General features: G+C 40.7%; 1 protein-coding gene across 4 annotated transcripts in view; it reads right to left on the bottom strand.

Annotated features, from left to right (window-relative positions):
• PTPRG (protein tyrosine phosphatase receptor type G) overlaps positions 1 to 23,710 on the bottom strand; it is a 698,663-nt gene that overhangs the window by 271,764 nt on the left and 403,189 nt on the right. For all 4 annotated transcript variants that reach the window (XM_058288185.2, XM_058288182.1, XM_058288184.2 and 1 more), the window contains exon 4: positions 17,571 to 17,719. In XM_058288185.2, the coding sequence (XP_058144168.1) occupies positions 17,571 to 17,719 (149 nt within the window). The remainder of the gene's footprint in view (positions 1 to 17,570; positions 17,720 to 23,710) is intronic.

The following is a 23,710-nucleotide window of genomic DNA, read 5'->3' as shown; positions in this document are numbered from 1 at the left end:
AGATTATTACCAAAAGTGTGGGAAATGACTTTTCATCACCTGATTTTTTTTTTCAAGTTTCAAATATTTATTAATCAGTGTAAACCCCAACATGATACACAAACATGATTTTGTATATTTAGAGGGGAAATATTTCCAGGTTAAGTGGAAAATTGTGCAGATGACTTCTGGAAAAACTTCATGTTAAGCAGCTTTAAAAGGAAACATTTCACTTAAAATTCAGAGCCTTCTTTCTTCAGTTTGCTGTAATCCACATTCACTGAGTAGAACTTGTATTGTTCATTGGGACCCAGTTTGTTCCAGGGTTCTAGGTTATTATTTCTGTCCAACTGACATCTGGATTGAACATTGCCAGACACAAGACATACAGTGCTGCTCCAGTAGCTCCAGTTCCAATAAATACCAACTGAAATTGGTGATTTGGAAAAGCTCATCTCAAAAAAAAAAAAACAAAATGAAGCCCTATTTATGACCCTAAACTCAACACCATGAATTTGAATTTACTTCACTTACCAGAAGTACTAAATGTAAATTAATCTTTACTAACTGATAAAACTTTATCTATCATAACATGTTAGAGGCTCAGTACTAAGAGGAAGAAGAATTGCATCCTCCAATTTTTTATTTCTTTCTCCAAAACCCACATAAGAAGTAATGGGTAATACAAGGAGTAACCAAAAAACTCAAAAAGATTCTACAGAGAAGTGGATAAATTAGAAAAATCAACCCACAGAGAATGAAACTCAGATCACCTCTGATTTTCATTCCCTCTCTACCAATATGCAAGTTGTATAGGTTGCCTACATTTGTTGGAATGGAAGAATCAAACATAGTTAATGATAGTAACAGATTCAAATATACTTTTGAACCTATCTCTCTCTAGAAAAAAGCCCACAAAGGTAAAATAATAAACTTTGATCATCACTATTGGCAAATAAAAACTACAAAATGGAGAGGCAGAGAGGTGGGGACTCAGTATCATCTTCACAGAAAAAGAAATTCATTCATTACTACCAGCACATTGGGTTAAATTAAATTACTGAATTAAGACAAAAAGGACTTGGAAAGGAACGAGAGTCAGTGTCTAGAAACAGTTGGCAACTACTAAGTATTCAGTCTCAATACAGCCTTATTTCATTTGTTTTTCCAATAATGACTGAAAGCTGAGTTTCCTTGAACCTTTTTTTGGCTGAGAAAACATAGTTCGTATGTGTCTGTAACGATATGTCCTAAGAAAAGCTTTTCACTGAGGATTCAAGATTCCCCAACAATAACAATAATGCTGTTATTGAAGGACTGTTGTACTGTATCTTATCTTGTTAGTAGCTTTGAAAGAATACCTTTTATTTATTCAAACTTTATAATCTTCTAAAACACTGTCCCAACCTGTGCCTTCTTTAACGTTCACTACAGATCATAGAAGTCAGTGTTAACCTCTTTATAGTCAAGATTTGGCATGGCCAAAGTTGGCACCATTATCTCAGAATGACCACTTAACCTCCTCAGGTTTCCGTGTCAGTAAAAATGGCAGATTTTGGGTACAACTAAATTTCAAAATGTTTAGCCATTTTTAGTAGCCTTGTCTGGAACTGATAATTTTGTTTATTCACTTAGACATAGGCGTAAACAAGGATGATGAATAGAAAAATAAAGTCATACATATTCAAAATTAATTCTTGGAGAAATGCATAACAATAAGAAATATACCCAACAAGACAGAGCATTTACTGAGACATTTAGAAGAAAAATGATTGGAGAGAGTACAGAGAGCCAAAAGAGCCAGGGGTCTTTAGTTGAAATTTCCACGTGGCTACACAGCAGAGAGATACATATTTGTATCAATAGTACTAGTGTGCTAGTGGACAGTTGATGTGAATGTCATCATTACATTGTTTTTGATCAGCTCTACCTTTAACCAAGGGCATGTTTTGATTTCCTGCTATTTTTATCAGTAAGATGGGATAAGAAACACAATATTGGCTCATAAACATATTTGTATTTCAGGTTATTCAAGGTTGTATGTAAATTTAACATAAATATAGCATATATCTGTTCAGTTTTACTGAACAGATAATATGCATTGGTATTGGTTTTCTCTCTTTTATTAAACTATTTAGAACAGGTAATTTAATGATGACACATGCAGGAGTAAAGTTTCACTGCAGCCTTTTGAGGTTAAATGTAATTAGTCAAGTATTTTCCTAAGTAATGAGTTTGTTTTGGTTTAAATTTATTTATAATATTATTTCAATAAATATGCAATAAAAAGGTTGAAGAACAATAAAAAAGAAACCCATGATCCTTTTTTATTAAGTAAAATAACAGCTCTATTTCCAAAGAAAAACCATACATAGCACATGTACAAAATAACTCTGAAACGTAAGTACCACTAAGTTTGTTATCTTAAGCTGTTGCTAGGGGAATTTCAGACCCAAAAGGTATATCACTCCAGGTCTTAGCAAATCGATTTACTAATCCACCCAAGACTCTATCAATCCTGGAGCCAATCTTTGCACCTATCACCACAAACCAGGATTCTGTCCCCATTCATAAGAACATTAAACACGTCAAGTAAATTGAAAGTCCTATTCAAATCCCAGCTCCCTGCCAGTTTTGATCCCCACCTCTATTGGTCACACCATAATCTACTTAAATTGAACAAAACCTGTTAGGAAGACCTGCTGAACTTTCCACCCTCTCTAAAACCACAGAAAATGGCAAACATCCCACCTGCCAGTCAGGACATGAAACCAAAATGCCCATCAATGTTGGTGCTGGGAGGCCAAGGGCAGGCAAAGGAACCAGATCTGACTAAAAGAGAGAGAGGATATGTGAACCAGTTCCTGGGGCCCAGGGCTGGAAGACTCCTCACATGTCTAAATCAACTGGGATAAGAGCAACCGATTCCTGCTTTCATTCAGTCAAAATTTATATTGGTCACCTACAAAGTACCCTGCTCGGGCCAGAGCTTAGAGAAATGACTAATACAGCAATGGCTCCTGCCCACAGGATGCTGGAAGAACAGTCACTTAAGGCAAACTCCACAGTGAGATTTCAGAACTCTAGGGAATTCATGAGGCCAGTATAGTTTCAAAGTTATGAATGAAATAGTATGTGAGTGACACATTAGAACATAAAAGACAAATTAGTTCTACAGACAAAAGTCTTTTCCTCTATCTCTAGACTCTTCACTTTTTTCCCAGAAAACAATATCAGAATCTTAATGATGCACTAGCCCCAAAAGAAGGCACTTAATACATACAAAACTTCACACACAATTTCAGGAGGTTTATTATTGTCATATAGGAGGCCTTTCTGGTGGGGAAAAGTAATTATGTTTAAATAATTATATTACTACCGATACTTTTTAGAAATTATGTGTAAAGTCACACCATCTAATATCAAACTAATTAACTTTTAGTATAGCATCTAAAACATTCTCAGTTCAAGAAGGTAAAGCTACACAGAGAGCAGTAACACAGATTACTTTAGCTTTGGGATTAAACATCTTGGATAACACACTAGGCTACAGAAAAACCGAGACAGTGTATTTCACAAAAAGGGTGTCATTTTCATACAAACACAGACTTTCTGATTTTGTAAACAAATATTTCCAGCTTCGTTTGAAAATGCCAGATCTGACTCATGTTGGCCTGTATTCCCAACAAGCATTTTAGACTCCTACCTTTCACCTTCATGTCACAGAAGAAACCTGAGTCTATCCAGATAAATGATCCACATAGCTGTGATGTTTGTAACAGGGAAAAATGGGAGAGAACCAAAATGTCCATCAACAAGGCATTACTAAAATAAATTACATCACATCTACATTATGAAGAGAAGCAAAAATGTATCGATAATCTCATGTGACACTGAAGTGGGTGCTTCATAAATATTACACTTTTAATTCCCATAACAACCTTCATTAGTAGATATTAATATTAAATATCACTTTACAGAAAAGACTAGGTTTAATAGATGCCCAAAGTCACACCATCAATAAGTGGCAGTGATGAGATTTGAACCCAGCAATATTGGGCTCCAGAGCCTGAGCTCTATAACATTTAAGTATTATGATGTAAATAGCTACTTATTGACACTGGAAGACTTTCCTCTTCTAGAAAATGGAATTAAGCTTATAAAACTACCTATAGTCTATTGGCATTTCTAAAGAGTATTATGCATTTGCAAGAAAAAATGTTGATGTTAATTATTCCTGGGAGGCAATATTAGAGATAATTCTGAATTTCTTACTAACTCACACATTTTTAAAAATTATTTTACAAAGAATACATATGTTATTTTGGTAGTCCAAAGTACCATGAAACTATTTGCATTGAGAAAATTATGTTTTATGCTTTTATATGCAACCTTTTAATTTTATCCTATTTAGAAAACAATAGCCTGAGAAGTAACATTAAGTTAGACTCATTGTTCTATTACCTTTTTTCTGATGTTAAATTAAACTGTATTAATTGTAGAAAACCTGTAAAATGCACTAAGGTTCAAGTAAGGAACTAGAATTCATTTTTTGGAGAATATTTTAAAATATGGAAAATATTCACAATATGATAAGCGATAAAGCAAGCTATGAACATACACATTGTGGTGCTATTTTTATATCTCCCCTCAGCTCCCTCCAAAGACTGGAAGGACATGGATCAAAACGATCACAGCAATGACTCTGTGATCAAAAGAAAATGGCTCCTGAACTCAGACTCTCTAGGCTGAAACCTAAGCTTCTTAACTTTCAAGCAAGACAACTGCAGGCTCTGTCAAGATTTCAATCAGGAAGTCCTTTTTTTTTCAAGGAGGTTACCAGGGATTAAGCCCAGGACCTTGTACATGGGAAGCAGGTGCTCTACCACTTGAGTTACATGGGAATTTGATTTGGAAAAATCTCTCTCCTGAATGATATGAAATAGGCAAGGCCCTGCTAAGACCTCTGCCAGCGGGGTGCTGTGCCAGCTCTGCAAACTACTTCTTGAGGAGTCTGTTTTTATACTAGTCCTGGTTCCACTCCGGGGCCCCAAGACTAAGTTGGTTGCTTCTATGAAAATCCCTTCAAAAATGCCCTTCTCTTCCCACAGACCACTGACCACTGCAATCCTCTCTCTAGATGAAGCGGGCTCATTTACTGTCAGTCATAAAGCCAGTTTGCCTTCTAGATCTAAGGCTTCTATCCCCAGTCCATATCCTCATTCACATCACTTCTGGGCCCTCCTTCTTCTCTGGAAAGCATCTCACCAAGCAAGGCCTGTCCATGTTTTGTCCCATCAGAGCTTACCTGCTATGTCCAGCTTTTTCTTTCTTATTTTTTTTTAACATATGAATTTTGAACCTGGGAACAGCCCCCGGGTCTAAAGATCACCCATTATTTGACTCCAGATGTAGCTGCTGCTTTGTTATGGGATTCTGGTAAACTTTGTAAAGGAAATAGTTACAACCTGAGCACAGAGGAGAGGCATGATGGTGCTCACGGTTAAGGACACAGAGTATTTTAACAGAATATGGAAAAACATAGTCAATAGAATGTTGTGCTTTCATTCACCAGTCATAAGGGAATTAATGAAAATGACTCGAATCTCGTTTTGAAAAATAAAAAATGCCCGCTTGATTTTAATGTAAATTTTGGTTAAGATTCACCCTGCTGTAATCTCAGGTTCCACGAGGTCAAGGGGTTTGTCTGTCTTGTTCACTATGAAATTCCCAAATGCTGAGCACAATGCCCAATTTTCCATAAATACAGAGGATGGCATTGGCCTGGAATGGGTAAGGGTGAGTTGTGTGGACATGGGAAGAGAGGAAAGTGATAACCCCGTAACCCTTTGTGAAAGGGCACTGGAGAAACTTTTAGTGAATGAACCTGTAGAGAACGGCAGCACGCAGTGCATTTCAAGGCTTCCAGCACAGCTCATGAATGAAATTGATAATCTCAATCTAAAATTCCCAAGGGCAAGTCTTTTAAACTCTGCTACAGTAATTGCTCATGTACATATTAACAGCTCTCAAAATCCTGGACCTCGTTGACTAATTGGAACAATCTGTCTTGATATGTAGATGTAATGGTTGTTAATATAAGAGCTGCACCCTTAAGATCCATTCTCTGAGCTGTAGGACTAACCCTCAGCCTCACAGCATAAGGGAACAGGACGAATGTGTTTATTTGGGAGCAACTAATTTATCTGGTCTTTCACATCTTTACTACAACACGTAGTTTGGGGAGAAGAGTTTGCTTTTTAAAAGTCCTATTTATGAATGAATTAAACGTTTTCATTCTCGGGAATCAAAGTTTCTTACCCACTAAACTAATGCGCCAACATGAGGAGGATACAACTAATAGCAGAGTGTTTCCTAGAACATATTACTGCTCTCCCTATCGTGGGACTGTATTCATCAGCAGTTGAAAGAGAACAGAGAAGACAGACAAAATCCCACTCTTCAGGAAGCATGCATCCACCGCATGATATGGGTTAGATGGGAAAGGGGCTTACTAAGCAAGTAAACAAATCAATAAATAATTTACAATAGTAATAGGAGCCTCGAAGAAAAGGAACCTGGGTACACAAAGGAAAATGACTGAGCTTGGACGAGAGAGCAGGTGATGTTCTAATGGGTAGGACTGGGAAAGGAATGAGTCAGAGGGAACCACGAGGAAATGAGGAATCAGCCAGTGCAAACAGGGTGGAGAGAGGGTTAGGCAGGAGCCAGACCAAGGAGGGCCTTGGAGGACCAAGATCTTTGGTCTTTGATTTAACATGATAGGAAACCACTGGGAGATTTTAAGCAAAGGAAAAATGTAATGCAATTCAAGAATTTAAAAGAAATCTTTGGGTACTGAATAAAGAGCAGATGAAGAGGGTCAAGAGAGATCTTTTAAAAATCTACAATGGGACGGTGTATGGAGCTCAGCGGTTGAGCACCTGCTTTCCACATACAAAGTCCTGGGTTCAAGGCCCAATACCTCCAAAAAAAGAATCAGTTTAAAAAAAAACAGAAAAATCTACAATGAGGACTGAAGTTAGAGGTGATGATGATTTGAAGCAGGGCAGAAACCGGGGAAAAGGAGAAAGGAGAGGGACTGAGAGTCTGCTGCTTAATGTAATGAGAGGACTGTTGGCACAGTAAGAACGGCTAATATTGAACAAGTTCTTAGAACATGCCGGTTCCACTCTAAGCACTCTATTCATGCAAATTCTATAAGGAGGGTGGTTTGTCTTATTGTTATGATGTTTAATCACTTAGCTATGTAACACTTTTCTTAATATATAACCTATATTACATAATCAAAAATTGGCATTTGATTCTTATTAAAATTTCAATATTGCATAATCGAAAATTTAAAGGGAAAAATATTTTTTAGAAGTTTTAAATGAAATGCACTAAAATGTGACAGACTAGTAGGTCATCCGTGATCTTCCCTCTTCAAAAAAATTTATTAAAGAAGAAATACACACTTTATCACCTGACACAATCTCATGACTTCCCTCCCCCTGGATCAGCATGTTCTTCCCTCAAAATGAAATCAGAATTCCACCTCTTCTGGCTGTGCCCACTCCTGGCTGAAGCCACCATCGCCTCTCCCCTGAAATATGACAATCATTCTCTGCGTCGGCTCTGAGTGTCTACACGGGTTCCCTGTGCCATAGAGGGAGCCTTCTAAAACACAGCAGATGGTGTCACTCCCCTGATGACAGCATCCCAATGGCTTCTGATCTCCCCTGGTGTCAAAACTGCAAAGCTTCCCAAGTCCACAAGACCTCAGGTGCTTGGGACCTCCACGACCTGCTGACTGCGCTGGCTGTCACTGCTCCTGGCTTGCTCTGCTGCAGCAGCGCTGGCCTCCTGGCCGTGCCTCCACCAGGCATGGCAGGCTGCGTGCGCCTCAGGGCCTTAGCACCTGCTGAAGTATAAGTCTCTGGAGGCTTAGACAGGGAAGGCACTGTCAATCAACGGAAAGCACAAACCCTGTCAATAATTGAGAAAGTAGAGAAGAGTAGAGTATAAGGAAGGTTTTAGACCTACTCTAAATCATCATCGAAAAGGGGCAGGATTTTCCCTAGCATGCGCTCCTCATCTCTTGTCTCATAAGACAAAATACACATACAAATGAAAACAGCTATACTGTCAACTGAGTCTGGGAGATTTCAAGTTAAATGAAAATCAGATGGGTTCTGTACTGGAATATTTCTCAAGAATTTTATGATGTTAGCCCATTAACAAGCTAGAAAAGGAAGACACATTAAGCAATATGTCCCAAATATAGCTGACCACAGAACATGTTTTATGCAGAGTGTCTAGACCGACTAACAAAAAGGCAGAAAACACGCCAACCGAGAGCATATTTTTGCAAGCGTGCTGCCTATGTATGATTATGGTATTTCAGCCCACACTTACCCCAATAATGAGTGAGACAGAGAGTGACAAAGAAAGAGACAGATGGAGATTCAAAGTCAGAAGCACAGAGGCAGGCTGAGAAACAGCAGGGACCACACGGCAAGGGGTTCTTCCACTCCAGGCCTTCCTTGATTAGAGAAGGGTGGACACGAGGCACGAACTAAGGAGACTCACAGAAATACTGAACTTGTAAACCAAGTGCTCTAAGTTTGAACAGGGAGATTCAGCAATTGGAGCTCTGGGGGGTATGAGCTGGGATTTAGAAGTTATTTTACTATTAACCCAAACATCTACCACATATTAACCTGGGGTTTAAAGCCCTATCTTTTAAGACATCCTCACACACTCTAGAGACTCAATTTTTATTTTAAATATAATAGGATTTGGGCGAATTTGCCTGGTTGGTCTGCGTATCACAGTAAATGTACCCAGAGCAATTTCTCTATGTAACACAGCACCAGGCCAAGGAGATCCAGCTAGGGAAGCTTCAGGCATTTTCTCCGCATTCCATGAACGGGGGTTCTAGGAAATTCTCTGCCGCATATTGAAAAGGAAGACAGGAAATAGGCTTTCTTTCAATCCTGACTTCTTTCTGCTTCTTTAAATCTTTCTGACCGTCCTCTGAGTGACAGCGGCACTAAGAAACTTGCTAAAGGCTTTGGATTTAATAAGGCTTGAAAACTTCCTTCTCAAGTTCTGACAGCACACACAAAAAAGGGGATGGGGAGCCCTGAGCAAATGCCCATAAATCCTCCTGACCTGAACTTACAATTCGCCTGTGACGCCCACCTGAGATCTCTACCTTCAGTGCCAGAGAAGTCTCCCAGACAGCTTTATTTGAGTTCCTGAGCTTGGAAGTGGATTCTGAGAAGAATAGTGTTCAAAGCTCTGTAAACAAATGTTGTCAAAAGAAAAAGGGGAAAAAAACACCTAAACTAAGATATAAAGAAAACCTGTACCACCTCGAGGTATTTCAACAAGGAAGTTGGACCCTAATACAAAACTGAACTACGGCTTGTCCTGTATCAACATTTTCATTGAAAGGAAGAAGTAAAAATGAACACAAATTTGACACACAAATTCCTCCTAAAGATTTCTGGTAGTTCTTGGGATAGTTTATCATCTAAATTTCATGATTGTTGCTTGTAACTTCTACGTCTGCCTGGTTCTGTATGGCAGCCACAAGCTACATGTGACTCTTGAGCACTTGAAATGTGGTCAGACCAAATAAAGAGGTGCTCTAAGGGTAAAACACACGCAAGATTTCAAAGCCACTGTGCAATAAAAAAAATGTAAAATACTTCAGTAATAATTGCCATATTGATTACATATGGAAATAAACTTTTTAAAATATAGGGTAAATATAAGTTATTAAAATCAATTTCACATGTTCACGTTTACCTTTTTTAATGTGGCTACCAAAAATTAAAAATTACATGTGTGGCTCGCAATATGTTTTCTATTGATAGTGTTGCTCTAAGTGATTATAAATAGACTAAAGTGGTCAGTTCTAATAAATTGAGTAGAGTTTCCCACAGACATCTCTAGGTAGAGCAGTGAACACTTCGTTTCCTTCCCTTCTTCTCTCAGTATATTTTACTAGTTATTCAGCCATCTCTGAGCATTTGAGGTTTTTTTATTTCTTTCTGTTTTATTATAAATAGCAATTAAGAGTCTAACAAATTATTTTTATTGCATCAGAATCCTAAAAACAACCTAAAGTAATGACAAAAAACACAATGAAATCACCATATAAAAAGTTAGGGTTAAGATTTCAGAGACAGCAAGGCACAGACTCCAGATAATTAACAGTACATCTCAGCCAAATCACTTAGCTTCTTAGAAGCTCGGCTGTCCTGTCTTTAGGGTGGGGATGGGAAGAACACCTCTCTCATAAGGGGGTGTGAGGCTGAACTGAGTTAAGGCATAGAAAGTTCCTGCCACAGGCAGTGCTTGTTCACTGGTGGCTACAGTATTATCCCCAACACCATCATCGCCACCGCAACTCTCAAAGGACCTGCACCCACCAGCACCCTCACCGCCCTCCCACCTCCTCCACTGCCATCATCACTGCTACTCGGCTGCTGCTGCCACCCTGGCTCTCGCTTTGGCTATCTGAGGGCCCCAGGGTATTCAAGCGTCTGAACTGAGAGTATCTCCAATTTAACTGAGTTTTCTTTGCAGAGTGTCATCATCTCCATGACTATAATTCTCAGTACGGTTCAATCAGCTATTGGCATGCCACATGTCAGCGACACACTACCAAACAGCCCTAAGCCAAGTTCACATCTAAGGATGACTGTGAGACGAGGACTGCAGACATCACGCAGGTTTACCACACCAGGGACCAAGGCTGCTTTCCCCTTACAGAGCCTGCTCTCCAGCTTTGCACAGCCAGGCGTTACCTTCTCCACTGAGCACACTCTAAGTACCAAGGCATCCTCAAATGTTCCTCTTAATTAACACAGGACATGCACATAAAAAGATCAGCCAGATGGAAATTAAATATTTCACCAGTAAAGGACGAAACATTCTGCTCTGAAATGGAATCTTTATTTCAATAAAGTAATTAATTAAATTTCAACCAATTCCCTTGCCATTTTATGGAAGTCACTATAGAACGAAGCACGATTGGCTACACCACAGAATAGCAAATACCAGATAACCAAGAAACAATTTATTTAACACATTTACTGTTCCATCAGGGGACAGGACAAAGAAAACAGGGCACTACACCTTGAGCTCCACCGACAAATGGCTCTCTGGTAACAAAGCAACTTTTCAGAGAACCTGTTACAATTCCAAGAATTTAAAGTACAAGGCAGGAGAGTAGAAAAAGTGTTACGTTGCAAAAGATACTTTCAATAGGAAATGTCTCGTTCTCTAATGAAAACTCCTTCTAATGACAAAGCAATATAGTCACATGTTCATAAACACACTTAGTCATTTTTGAACAAGCCGAGATGTCTTTATAATTTTCAAGATAAATAAAATGCCAAATCATCTGAAATTATTTATCTGAGTGAGGTCCCATTTCTTACAAGGAACATGGGTTAGAGGAGGAGAGGATAAGTTATAAATCTGCATTTTCAAAAGAATATTACTGTTAAAAGAAAAAAGAAAGGAGAAGGATGATGGTCACATAAGTTCAGGAAAATGCAGAGTTAAACCAAGGTAAACAAATTTCTTCAGTGCAGTCATGTTCAAAGCCTCTGCCATACCAATGATTCTTGCTGGTATCATGAATATAGCATGAATCTTCAAGGGAGCATTGCACATGTCTAAATTTATTTCCAGGGGAAGGAAGTATACATAAAAAGCAGAGCATTCCAGCCTAACCCAACATTTAGTTCGGGTTTTAGCGTATCATGCCTCCACAGCCAGGGATCAAGGTGGGTGGAACCCAATCTTCAGGTGGGTCGGTGCACACCAGTTTGGTTTCTTAAGATTTATTATTTTTTATTTATTTTTCCACACACCTTCCCCCCATTGTTTGCATTTGCTGTGTCTGTTCATTTTCCTCATTTCTTTAGGAGGCACCAGGGCGGTGCCAAACTGCTTGAGGCATCTCTGCTCCCTGCTTTGTTGTGACTCTCATTATGCTTTTACTTCTTTTTTTTTAAAGGTTTATTTTTATTTATTTAATTCCCCTCCCCTCCCCCGGTTGTCTGTTTTCTGTATCTTTTTGCTGCGTCTTCTTTCTTTGTCTGCTTCTGTTGTCATCAGCGGCATGGGAAGTGTGGGCGGCGCCATTCCTGGGCAGGCTGCTCCCTCCTTTGCGCTGGGCGGCTCTCCTCATGGGTGCACTCCTTGCGCGTGGGGCGCCCCTACGCGGGGGACACCCCTGCGTGGCACGGCACTCCTTGCGCGCATCAGCACTGCGCGTGGGCCAGCTCCACACGGGTCAAGGAGGCCCGGGGTTTGAACCGTGGACCTCCCATGTGGTAGACGGACGCCCTAACCACTGGGCCAAGTCCGTTTCCCTGCTTTTACTTCTTGTGTCTCTTGTTGCATCAGCTTGCCATGCCTGTCTGTTGCAGCAGCTCATCATCTCGCTGGCTTTCTTTAGGAGGCACTGAGAACTTCTGCTCCATGTTTTCCTGTGTCTCTCATTATGTTTTTCTTCTTGTGTCCCTTGCTGCATCAGATTGCCGCACCTGCCCGGCGCGCCAGCTCGCTGTCTTCTTTAGGAGGCATCAGGAACGGAACCACGGACCTCCCGTTTGTAGGTGGGAGTTCAATAGCTTGAGCCACATCCATCTCCCCCACCCCAGTTTTAGTAGCGTGCCATGTTTGCATCCGTGTGGAGAGGGTGACACGGGTGGGGCACACACCTATGTGTCAGGTGTGTGCACACCTGGGAGCAGAAGGCAGACGCAGGTCTCCTAAACCATCACGTACTGCAAGACAATGGTACAGCCAGGATGTAACATAAGCACGCCAGGGAAGAAGCAAGATCCATTTCACAATATGTAGCTCAGTGGTTGAGTGCTGACCTCCCATGTGCAAGGTACCAGGTTCAATCCCCAGTACCTCCTTAAAAATAAAAAATAAATAAATGGATAACATTTCACGATATCAAAGGCAGATCACTAGTCTGGCTTCAGACAGGAAGGCACGATCTGCGCAGACAAGGTCAAGATACTCTACCTGAAGCCCTAGATACTCAAGACAACTTCAGGCCCCAACTCAATCTTAGACCATTATCAACCTAAACCTAGCAATTTCTTGCCCCCTGGACAAACCTTAACTTTGACCTAAATGCTCTACATTACCATAACAAAGAAGAAACAAGGAGGAGAAAAGGGGGTAGCATCTGGACACAAGGAGTTCTCCAGAAGAACAAAGCCCAGCCACAGTTCTAACTAAGCTTTGGGACAAAGACCACTGGTGCCACACTATGGACCCTGTTTTAAAAATATGGATCCATAAATCTGCAATTATGAACTCTCCAAAACTTCCAAGATGAAAGGTACTTTTGTCATAGCTGTTTAGAATTTTGGTGCCAAAACTAATTTGGAAGTAAGACCTGCTAAGAAGAGATGTGAAGCTATTTAGAGGACCGATTGTTCTCACGTAGTATGGATATTCTGCTGCTTGCAGCAGAAATATCAATGTATTTAAGGAGTACAGTCCAAGACTCTCAGGCCCTGTGAATGTTTTCCATAAAATACACGGCATATACACCATAATACATTTCTAAAAGATTCTGAATGCCAAAACATCTGGTCCCAAGGAGTTCAGATAAGGGACTGTAGACCTACACCATATGGCAAAGCGTAAATGGTATGTATTAGGAAAAATGTCTTTGCGTCTATTCACTTGCTAAGATGCTCTAAACAGAGCTGAAACGAACCAGCTGTGAGTTTCACTGGAAAGGGCACACACAATCAATTTGGATCATTTAAAGCTTATTGAAGACTTCAACTCATAAAGCACCAATAAGTCTGAATCAACAACTCCTGCAATCTCTTATTGTAATAAACAAGATTTTAATTACCTCAGACAACAAGTACGCAATGAACCTCTACTTTAATGGAGCTCTTGGAGGTTTTATCTGGAGGTTTCCCTTTATGTTAACTCCACCTTCAGTTATTAGTGGAAAACACCGCGTGATTCAATCCCTATTAGATTATATGAAGCTTTATTTCAGTTATTAACCAAAGAAAAAGGAATGTGTGTTGAAAAGGGAGCAAAGGTAGTATGGGGCATAAACTGTCATAGGCAAAGATGATTAGACAGGTAGCAATGCCAAATAGCTAAGAAAGAACTGGAATGGGACACTTTGACATCATTATTGCAACTACTGGGATGTTCTGAGCCCTTTAACTGTAGGGATACTGAACTGTATCTGCAAAGTCATTTTGCCATGTAAAGTAAGATAATCATAGTTTTCAGGGATTAGAGTGTGGACATTTTGGGGAGGGTTCATTACCCTGCTTACCACAATTCCTCACTGGTCTTGCTTTATTCTGTTTTTAAAAGAAAGATTTCTTTCTTCCCCTCCCCCTCCCCCCCTTCCTCTCTCCCTCAATCTCTCTCTCTTCCTCCTTCCTTCCTTTCCTCCCTCCCTGTCTCTCTCTCTCTTTCTTTCTCCCTCTCCCTCCACTGTCCGCTCTCTGTGTCCATCCACTGTGTGTTCTTCTGTGTCTGCTTGTATTCTCATTAGGTGGCTCCAGGAACTAATCCTGGGACATCCGGAGTGGGAGAGAGGTGATCATTTTCTTGCACCATTTCACCTCCCTGTTTTTTTTGCTAAGTCTCTTATTGCCTCTCCTCTGTGTCTCTTTTTGTTGTGTCATCTTGCTGTGTTAGCTCTCCGAGTTGACCAGCACTCCTGCACAGGGTAGCACTCCTGTGCAGGGCAGCACTCCACGTGGGCCAGCTCGCTGTGCGGGCCAGCTTCCCTTCACCAGGAAGCCCTGGGTATCAAACCCTGGACCTCCTATGTGGTAGACGGAAGCCTATTGCTTGAGCCACATCCGCTTCCCTGGCTTTATTCTTAAACTTACCAAGTATCACTTCCCCAGGGCCTTTGAATATCTCTATTCCCTCAGCAAGCTCCAATTCATCTCTTCTATCTCAGCAAACATGGCTGTCTCATAGAGACAGTGTATTTAAAACTACACTACTCAAGTGAAGGAAGGCTGTTTTCCACTAAACACCCTGCTCTCTCTATTCCAGGTTACCACAACCAGGACACTCCTGACATCTGGGCTCAGGAAACGCTTTGTTGTGGGAACTGCCCTGAGCACAGTAAGATGTTTAGCAGCTCCTACACACTACACACTAGGTGCCGGTAGCACAGCACTGCCATCAGTTATGATAACCAAATACGTCTCCAGACATTGCAAACGGCCCTTGTTCAGAACCACTGTTTTCTTGTACCAATCTCAGTGCAATCCTTGACAATGACCCTCACACAAAATGCACATAAGACAGACAATATCCTAACATGTGACAATTAAATTGTGCCTACTTTCATTTAATTTCAGTTTCTTAGAAAATAATTTAGTTATAGGGATAGAAAGAAACCAAGTCTGAGATGTTCAAACATTTAAAGAATCTGAAAGAGAGCTGCTGTTTAATAAAGAACTCAAATAAAGCAATTTAACATAAAATATTACAGACATATTTATGGACAAAAGTGAGTAACTTTCCTGTGCATATTTTAAAGTCAAATTTGATCAAGCTACCATTAATCTCTGAAAGTCAAGTTCCTCCAAATATACCCACTAAGTAATTTAACATGTTTATCACATTTTTAAAAAGCAAGCTATGAACCAGATGGGCTTTGATGAAGAACTCACTTAATATAGACAGCCTTACCATCTGACATTACTTATGAGAAGAAAAAAAAAAAAAAAAAGCAAACAACTTGGTCAAACAATAAGTCTGGGCATTGCAGTGGACATTTCTAATTAGTTTCTGAATTCAGTAACTCTGACAGAGCAAGGGGAAACAGAAATATTCATTTAAAGTTGTTGGTTTCCAGAAGAATATACGTCTTTTCTATTCATCATTTCAGAGTCAAGTGTAAGGAGGAGACAAGCCCAGCTTGGCATTAGGAATGAGGTTCACATTCCCATTTCCAAGCTGCAGAGATCTTTTACAACGTAGCGGCCAGATTAAGTTCACAAACTTTCAAGGACAGATCTTTTGTCTGGAACAACATTAACTGAACAAATGGCAACCCAGTTCTAAGATAAAGAGGCTGCAGAGCAAGGCTGGCTAGATACAAACTACCCCTTCAATAACCAAGTCAATGAAACAGGTCACCAAGACCAGAAGAGAACCCCCAAACGTAAAAATGTGAGGTGATTTGCTTCTAGGAATCAAGTGTTCCAAGTGTAAATAAAGCTGAGACTTCTAAGAAATGATTCACTCAATTTGAAAGAGGAGAAGAGCCCATCAGGCAGAAGCCTTCTCCATGAGGCAGATCATGAAGAGTGAGCAGGACAGGAAGCATGACAGAAAGAGGGCTCCAATGCGGAAAGCTCTTGGGAGCTAAGAATTTATCAGTTAAACAAGAAAAAATACGAAGCATGCCCTCAGAGTGGTAATCTCTGTTTTCTCTGACAAGTGTGGATAAGAAACAAATATATAGATGTGCATTATAAGCAACTGTAAGCAAAGAAATAGTATTGATTTTATCTTCTGGTAGAGCTCATCGCCTAAGCTTCCTGATACCCGGAGGTCCACAAACGGGCCTGGGGAGTGGGGAGTTTCGGAGCCCTATCAATAATATGTGCAATGGGCCTTGACACATGCATGGCTTTTCTCCATGAAGGGGATGCAAAGCATTCATCAGATAGATCCTCAAAGAAGACCATGTCTTAGCAGAAGTCATGAAAGACTAAGAGTGAAAACATTCCTTGGCCTCTGGGCTCCTCTGATTAAAAGATACTGACAGTGAGATAAATGCTCAGTCACACCATCTTTGAGCCCAACACTCAGCACCCCGTCAGTTATACCACAGCATTAAGACTGACACAAGGAAGAACCTCCTGCTTGTCACAAGAAAAAAGTATTCACACACTGCTCATGATTAAAGGGGAAAGTAAAATCAGCAGCGAAAGGGATACGCTGTCCCCACTCAGCATTAACAAGGAGTTTGGGGCTTGTTCCCTTCCTCACCCCCGCTCCAAGAAGCTGCACATCAGCGCCCTCCATCCCTTTACACCCGGCACTGACACAGGGAAAATAGAAGTGTCACCACCGACCCCGGCACACTGAATGGCAACTCGTACCACCAATGGCCACAACCTCTTCCTAGCCGGCAGGAACAAAACACCTCACAACACATTCCCTACCGAGAGAACGACTGGAGACTCCTCTTCTTACGTCAAGTAACTTTTCTTTTTTCTGTGGGGTGAAAAGTGAGTAACCCGAATTTCGTAAGAAATGTCACCTTCAGAAAGCAGGGCTTCGGAAATGGACAGCAAATGGAAGTCATGTCAAAAGAAACCAGTGACCGAAAAGCACTGACTTGAGGTGAATCTGCCTGAACCCTGGTACATGTGACTGGATTTCTCCGGTTGAACAAAGATGAGAAATCTGAGGATGGTTATCCACCTGCCATGCTGTAAAGATCTCTAGAGAAGCAAAGGTAGGTTCCGCAGGAAGTTTGATTTGCAAAGTGACTGGGGGTTGAGATCTTGAGTTTCTCTTACCTCAACAGGAAACCTCCTGCCGTTGATGCTGTGTTCAGAACCGGCAGAGCCGTTGCTGTGGCCCCAGTGAAATTCTACCTTCTCAGCTTTGAATCTGCCAGGCAGGCCAGCCCCGCTAACAAAGTAGTCATCTTTCAGAAGGATGGCAACTGCATAAAATGGAAGGGAAGGGGGAAAACAAAGTGAGTGTCAAAAACCAAACTCTAAGGATTTCTTTGATTGCATCTAATAAAGTTCATTATGATGATGTGAATTATTTCCTTCCGTACCTGTTACAAAACAAGTCAAAACCACCATTCTACATAAATTAGCACGTTCTAGCTGCAGAATGCTCTCCATTGCCAGCTAGCTCCAAATCATGACAATTCCCAGGGAATCTTTTCAGAAAATCATATCCATTTAACAGATGGAAAACAGAGGCAATGACAGAATAAGACACTCTGAATCAGTTTACCCTAAAACTGGATAATCAAAACTATCTGGAGAGTGAGTTTTGTATTTTTTAAAGCAAGGATTCTGAGGGTTACCCCAAGATTCAAAGTCTAGAATGAGATAGGAAATACATACATACATACATATATACATACATACATACATATATATATATATATAAAATAAGCTAGATGTGAGAGGCATGGTTCTTTGCTCAGAAAAACTTAGGCAAGATATCAGGAAGTCAAATTTGGAGGGTTCTTCCATTATTAAGGCAACGATAGTCAAGAGAAAGCTGGAATTGAGGGTTGCCATTCTTTGTATTTGATAACAGGGCCCAGGGCAGTGCAGCATGGAGTGAACCCACTAAGTCCCTTCAATACAGGCAGATAACTAGGTGCACTTTGCCGTTTCTTTCAATTCTAAGCAAAAGAAAATTTCCTTTTGCCCATCCAAAAAGGCAGAGCATTCTGAATCCTAATTCTAACACTAAATTAAAAAAAAAAAAAATTTCCCTATTTCTATGAAACAAGGGAAAGATAAAATCAAGGAAAAAAACTTCGATTTATACCAGCAGAAGGAAAATTAGTTTCACTAAAGCAGTGTAACATTCAAATCCGCCAAAAGCAGATTTAATTTTATAAGTGCGGCATTCCTTCCTTTTTGTTCTCTACAGTGGCTTGCTTGCTTGGTTCATTTGTTCATTCATTCATTCATTCAAAAAATATTCATTGACTGCTAAGTAACTGTAAGATGCCAACCAATATAACAAATGTTTTATGATCAAAAGCCACGCCTGAATAAGCCATGGGAAAGCTCTCACATACCCTTATTGCCTCTTCTTCCTAAAGAGATCCCACTTAAAGAGTGTTAGAGGGAAATGAAAATTAGGGCTCCATAAAAGATAGGGGGCTAGACTAATGACCCGTTCCTAAAACAGTGCTATTAGTTTCAGCACTTCTCCACATAAAGGAAGCATTAAATGCACGTTGAGGAACCCTGCTCATATAAATCTCTTTTTAATGCATTCAAAAGGCACCTTTTCTTCAACTTCTAAAACACATATAGTGAACTTCCAATTAGTAGGACAGTGAATTGAGGACTGAAATGAAGTAAAAGCAAGGGTTTCTTGTGCCAATAAACCACGTTAGGACACTGCTCCCCCTTCACTGTGTGCTGTGCCTATATTAGAGCATGGGGTGGCAAACTTTTCCCAGAAAGGCCAGACAGTAGACAGTTTGGGTTTTGTGGAGAGTACGGTCTGTGTTGCCACTAGGAAGTTGCAACCCTCCCTCGGTAACACAGAAGCAGCCATGATAGCTTGTAAGTTCATGGGTGAAGTTGGTGCTAACGAGTTTATTTGGGAACACTAACATTTTAACTTAATATACTTTCAACAGCTTGCAAAATATTATTCTTTTTAATTTTTCTCCCCAACCATTAAAAAATGCAACAACAGGCTGGGAGGCAACCCCTATTTTAGAAGATAAAATATACCAACAATAAAATATACCTTTAGTTTCAATGCACAAATACCTAGGATTCAGCTCAGTGTTGTCTTAGATACTGTTGATTACCCTCAGCCTATTATAAATTCTATACATAACATCTTGCATCAGAAGGAAGAAGGCAAAGAATTTTGAGTGCGTCTGTTACAACACACCCAGGGACTCAGCAGCATCTTATAAATATTTGATTTTACTTAAATCATTTATGTCTCTGTCAGGGGTCATTTTACTTGTTTTATATGAATAATTAAAAGCATAATTAGGAAACTGTACAATCTGAAACATTAATCTCATTTTTCATTTTACAATATTTCTCACTAGAGCACACAGCATGCTACAGGCACGTACTTCCCTTCCGAGAACCGCTTATATTTTTGTTTACATATAACACAGGAAAGAGAGAACTTCCCCAGCTCTCCAGAAACAATTTTCTGATGATCACAGATAACACTGCTCTGTTTCAAAAGAGAACATTCCAAAGGCGCTTACAGCAGAATGCAGAAATGTCTTCAGAGTATAAGCCCAGGAGATGGACAGGCCTGGAATGGAATCTCATTCTGTCACTTAACGGCAGGGGGACTGTGGGCAAGTTACCCGACTTCCTTGTGCCTCAGTTTCCACCACTGTGCCAAAGGGGATAAAAACAGCACCTACCTCATGAGACTTTTATGATGCTTGATGAAATCACACACAGCAAGCATTTAGCATGGTGCAAAAAACCCAAAAAGAACAGTGGTTGTTCATTGTCAGATTCATTTCTGGGATGCAGCGCATGTGCAGCACAAAAGGGCAACCACACAGGTACGACTGTCCACTAAAGAAATAATGTCTTTCTCACAACAGAAAAAGTGTCCCAAGGTAGGACAATAGCAAGGACAGGCACGGCTCAAATACAAGTGCCAGGGAAAAGCCTTATGTTCACTAACCCAGAGTCAGAAACATATTTCCTTTTCTTGAATATTTCAACCCTTTTGATCACATTAAGGAAAAGAAAAGCTCCATGCAGTGCTAATACACCTTCTATACTCCCCCTGATACCCATTCTTGTCCCCACTGAGCAAAGAGTACATATTAAGCTGGAAGGCAGTAACTTTGATAACTAATTTATTTTCAAAGAATATACATATATTTTTACAGTAAGTCTATCTGTCTTAATAGCACTGCTTTTTTCCATTTATGGTATTGATAGAAAGTTTTTTTTAATGGAGGTACTAGGTTACAGAAATTGAACCCAGGACTGTGTACATGGGAAGTAGGTCCTCAACCACTGAGCTACATCCACTCTCCAATGAAAGTTATTTTTTCCATTTTGTTTTGTTTTTAGGAGGTACCAGGGATCGAACCCAGGATCGAAGCAGGTGCTCAACCACTTAAGCTACATCCGTTCCCCAGAAGTTTTCTTTTAAAATCAATTCATTTAATTAATATAAATTGAGTCAACTGAAAAAAAAGAAGTAGGTAATACTATAACTTAACCCACAAATAATGAAATTCAATTTAAAATTAAAAGAAATAGCAGTCACAGTTGAATCTGGATAAGGTGAAAATTAGGATGGTGCCAAGCAAACAACTTGTTTCGCAAACACTTGGCTAGGAGGGGAGGCAGGAAATCTAAGTGTGAGTGGGCTTTGAGAGCTAGCCCCACTGGTCTAGAAACTGCCTTTGAAACCAAAGCAGAATGATGGAGAGGGTGGAAGGAGCCAGGGGCTTCTAATTCAGGGTTTCTTAATAAAGGGCCAAGAGCACATTGCAGTAGCCACCCACGGGCTCTGGGACCCGTGCCCGCCTGATGTAAGATGTAAAATTCCAAGCATGGGTGCGCAGTTGGAGCTTAAGAGCTGCACTCTGAAGCCAGTGTGCCCAAGAGTGTAAATCCCAGATCTGCCACTTTCCAGTTGTGGAAAAGTTGGTTTGTCTACGCCTCAGCTCCTTTTCTGTAACACTGGACTAAAAAACAGCTAATTACAGATTTATGAGGATGAAAGGGCCTGACATACGACAGATGCTCAGAACAGCGACTCACACATGACCCTACAGCGTAAAGGAGGCACTCTGTAAATGTAGCTTAAGAGGGTCGTGCTTGCAGGGAGAGGACCCATGGCTTTCACCAGATTCAGCCTGTGTCTGGGACTCCCTAAATTGCAAAGCACCTTAAGGCTGTGCCCACGGGCAGGGAGAAGTGAGGAGTTCACTCACACCATGAGTAAGAGTTAGCTTTCAGGTGACTGATCCTTGGCATTCTTTGCAGGATGTGCACCAACTGTTTACAAATTGAACTCAACATGTCTATATAATGCTCAGCTCAATCAAATGTTCACACCAAATTGCAGTAAAGAGGAGCAGGTGCCAAAAGTCAAAGAAAAACGGACATAGGAAAACAAGTGGTATACCAATTTTCCTGGTTTTAAAAATACCTGCTGGGAAAAGGCAACCTTCCTGAATTTCAATGGTGAAACCCAGATACCGCCCACAGTACTGGAATCCATCAGTGACAATTCGGGGCCCTTGGTAAAAAGGGAAGCATCTGGTTTTGGAAGTTAGCATACCTAGGCCCAAGTTCTAACCTTTCGCTAAATTTTCTGTGGCCCTGGCATTTCTGTTTTCAAATATTCCACAAACATTTACTGAGTAATGACTGAGGAAGGAAAGTAAGCTAAATGAGACACAAGTTGTGCCTACACTGAGTTTACAGTTAGTGAGCAAGTCAAGTCCTAATACAGACCCCTAAACTGGAGGAAAACAGCAAGTGGGACAAGTAATACTACATGAGCATCCAACTCGAGGAGAGAAGGGGAAGGGGTTCAAGGGCTAACGGGAGTCACCTGAGCTGAGGTAACCTTAGGGAAGTACTGGTGGACAGAGCACATATAGGGAGCAGAAGGTCATGCAAGGGTCCTGTGGTCACAGGAGGGAGCTAGCAGGAGGCCATGTGACTGACATCCAGAGAGCAGGATGTGAGATAAGGCAAGAAAATGAGGCAGGGACAGTGCGTGGTCTCTTTATCCCAAGACAAAGGGGAAGTTCTTGATATGTTTGAGAGAGAGAACAAAAAAGAAAGAGGAAGAAGTGTACGTGATCAACTTATAGAACTGAGAAGATGATTCTGGCTATTGCGTGGAGGAAGGTAATCCTAGCCAACAAAGACAAAAGTGAGGAAGTTACTGCAGTAATCCAATAAAGAGACACTGGACATTCCAAATTGAAAGAACCTCAGATATCCAAGGAACGTCAAGTTGAGGGATTAGATAGGTCTCAGGAGTAGGTGGTTTTTTAACCCAATGACATGTGACAAATAGCAGTCTATCAGAAAGTGCTGCGCCCTAAAAAGGGGGCTTCAAAAATAACCTTCACAGTTCAGGGTAATTGGTAAATTAGGCTTCTGTCCATCCAAAAACTAGTTCCAACCACCTCAACGCAGGGGTTGGGGCAGTGGGGATAATAGAAGGGAAATGGAGCTTAATAGAGAGGAAAGAGGGCTTGCAGTGTGTCTACAAAGGGAAGACCCAGTAAAAGAGCTCAAACGTGAATTCTAGGGTTCAGGTAAGATTGAACAGTAATATAATAGGATGAGTGAGCCCAAGAACCTGGATATTTGAAATAGGAAAAATTAAAAAGTAAAGAGCCAAAACATACTTAGGATGCCCCAAAAGAAGAGAGTTTGTCGTGTTGTTTTTTAAATTAAAGTTTCTTTTTTGGCCAATCTTGAACTACCTAGAGATGCTCCAGGTTATTACTAAGTCAGGCTTGGGCAAGCCCAATGTAAATGATTTTTCGAAACATTTGTCTATTTCATTTTCTTTTCCAGATTTTATTTGTTTATTTATTTCTCCCCACCCCCTTGTTGTTTGCATTTGTGGTGTGCTGTGTTTTCAGGAGGCACCAGGAACTGAACCCAGGACCTCTGATGTGGGAGGGAAGCACCTAACCGCTTGAGCCACCTCCATTCCCTGCTTTGTTGTGTCTCTGATTATGTTTTTTTTTTCCCTTCTTGTGTCTCTTGTTGTGTCATCTTGTTGTGTCAGCTTGCTGCACCTGCCCATCACATCAGCTCACTGTATAGCTCCCTTTTCCTTTAGGGGGCACCGGGAACCTCTGCTCCCTTCTTTGTTGGGTCTCTCACTATGTTTTTCTTCTTGTGCCTCTCGTTGTGTCAGCTTGTTGTGTCATCCTGCCATGCCTGACCATCATGCCAGCTTGCTA

This window comes from Dasypus novemcinctus, chromosome 26, assembly GCF_030445035.2.
Source record: "Dasypus novemcinctus isolate mDasNov1 chromosome 26, mDasNov1.1.hap2, whole genome shotgun sequence".
NCBI classification, from domain to species: Eukaryota; Metazoa; Chordata; class Mammalia; order Cingulata; family Dasypodidae; genus Dasypus; species Dasypus novemcinctus.
The sequence above is the reverse complement of the archived record's forward strand: the minus strand, read 5'-3'. Positions and strand labels throughout refer to the sequence as shown.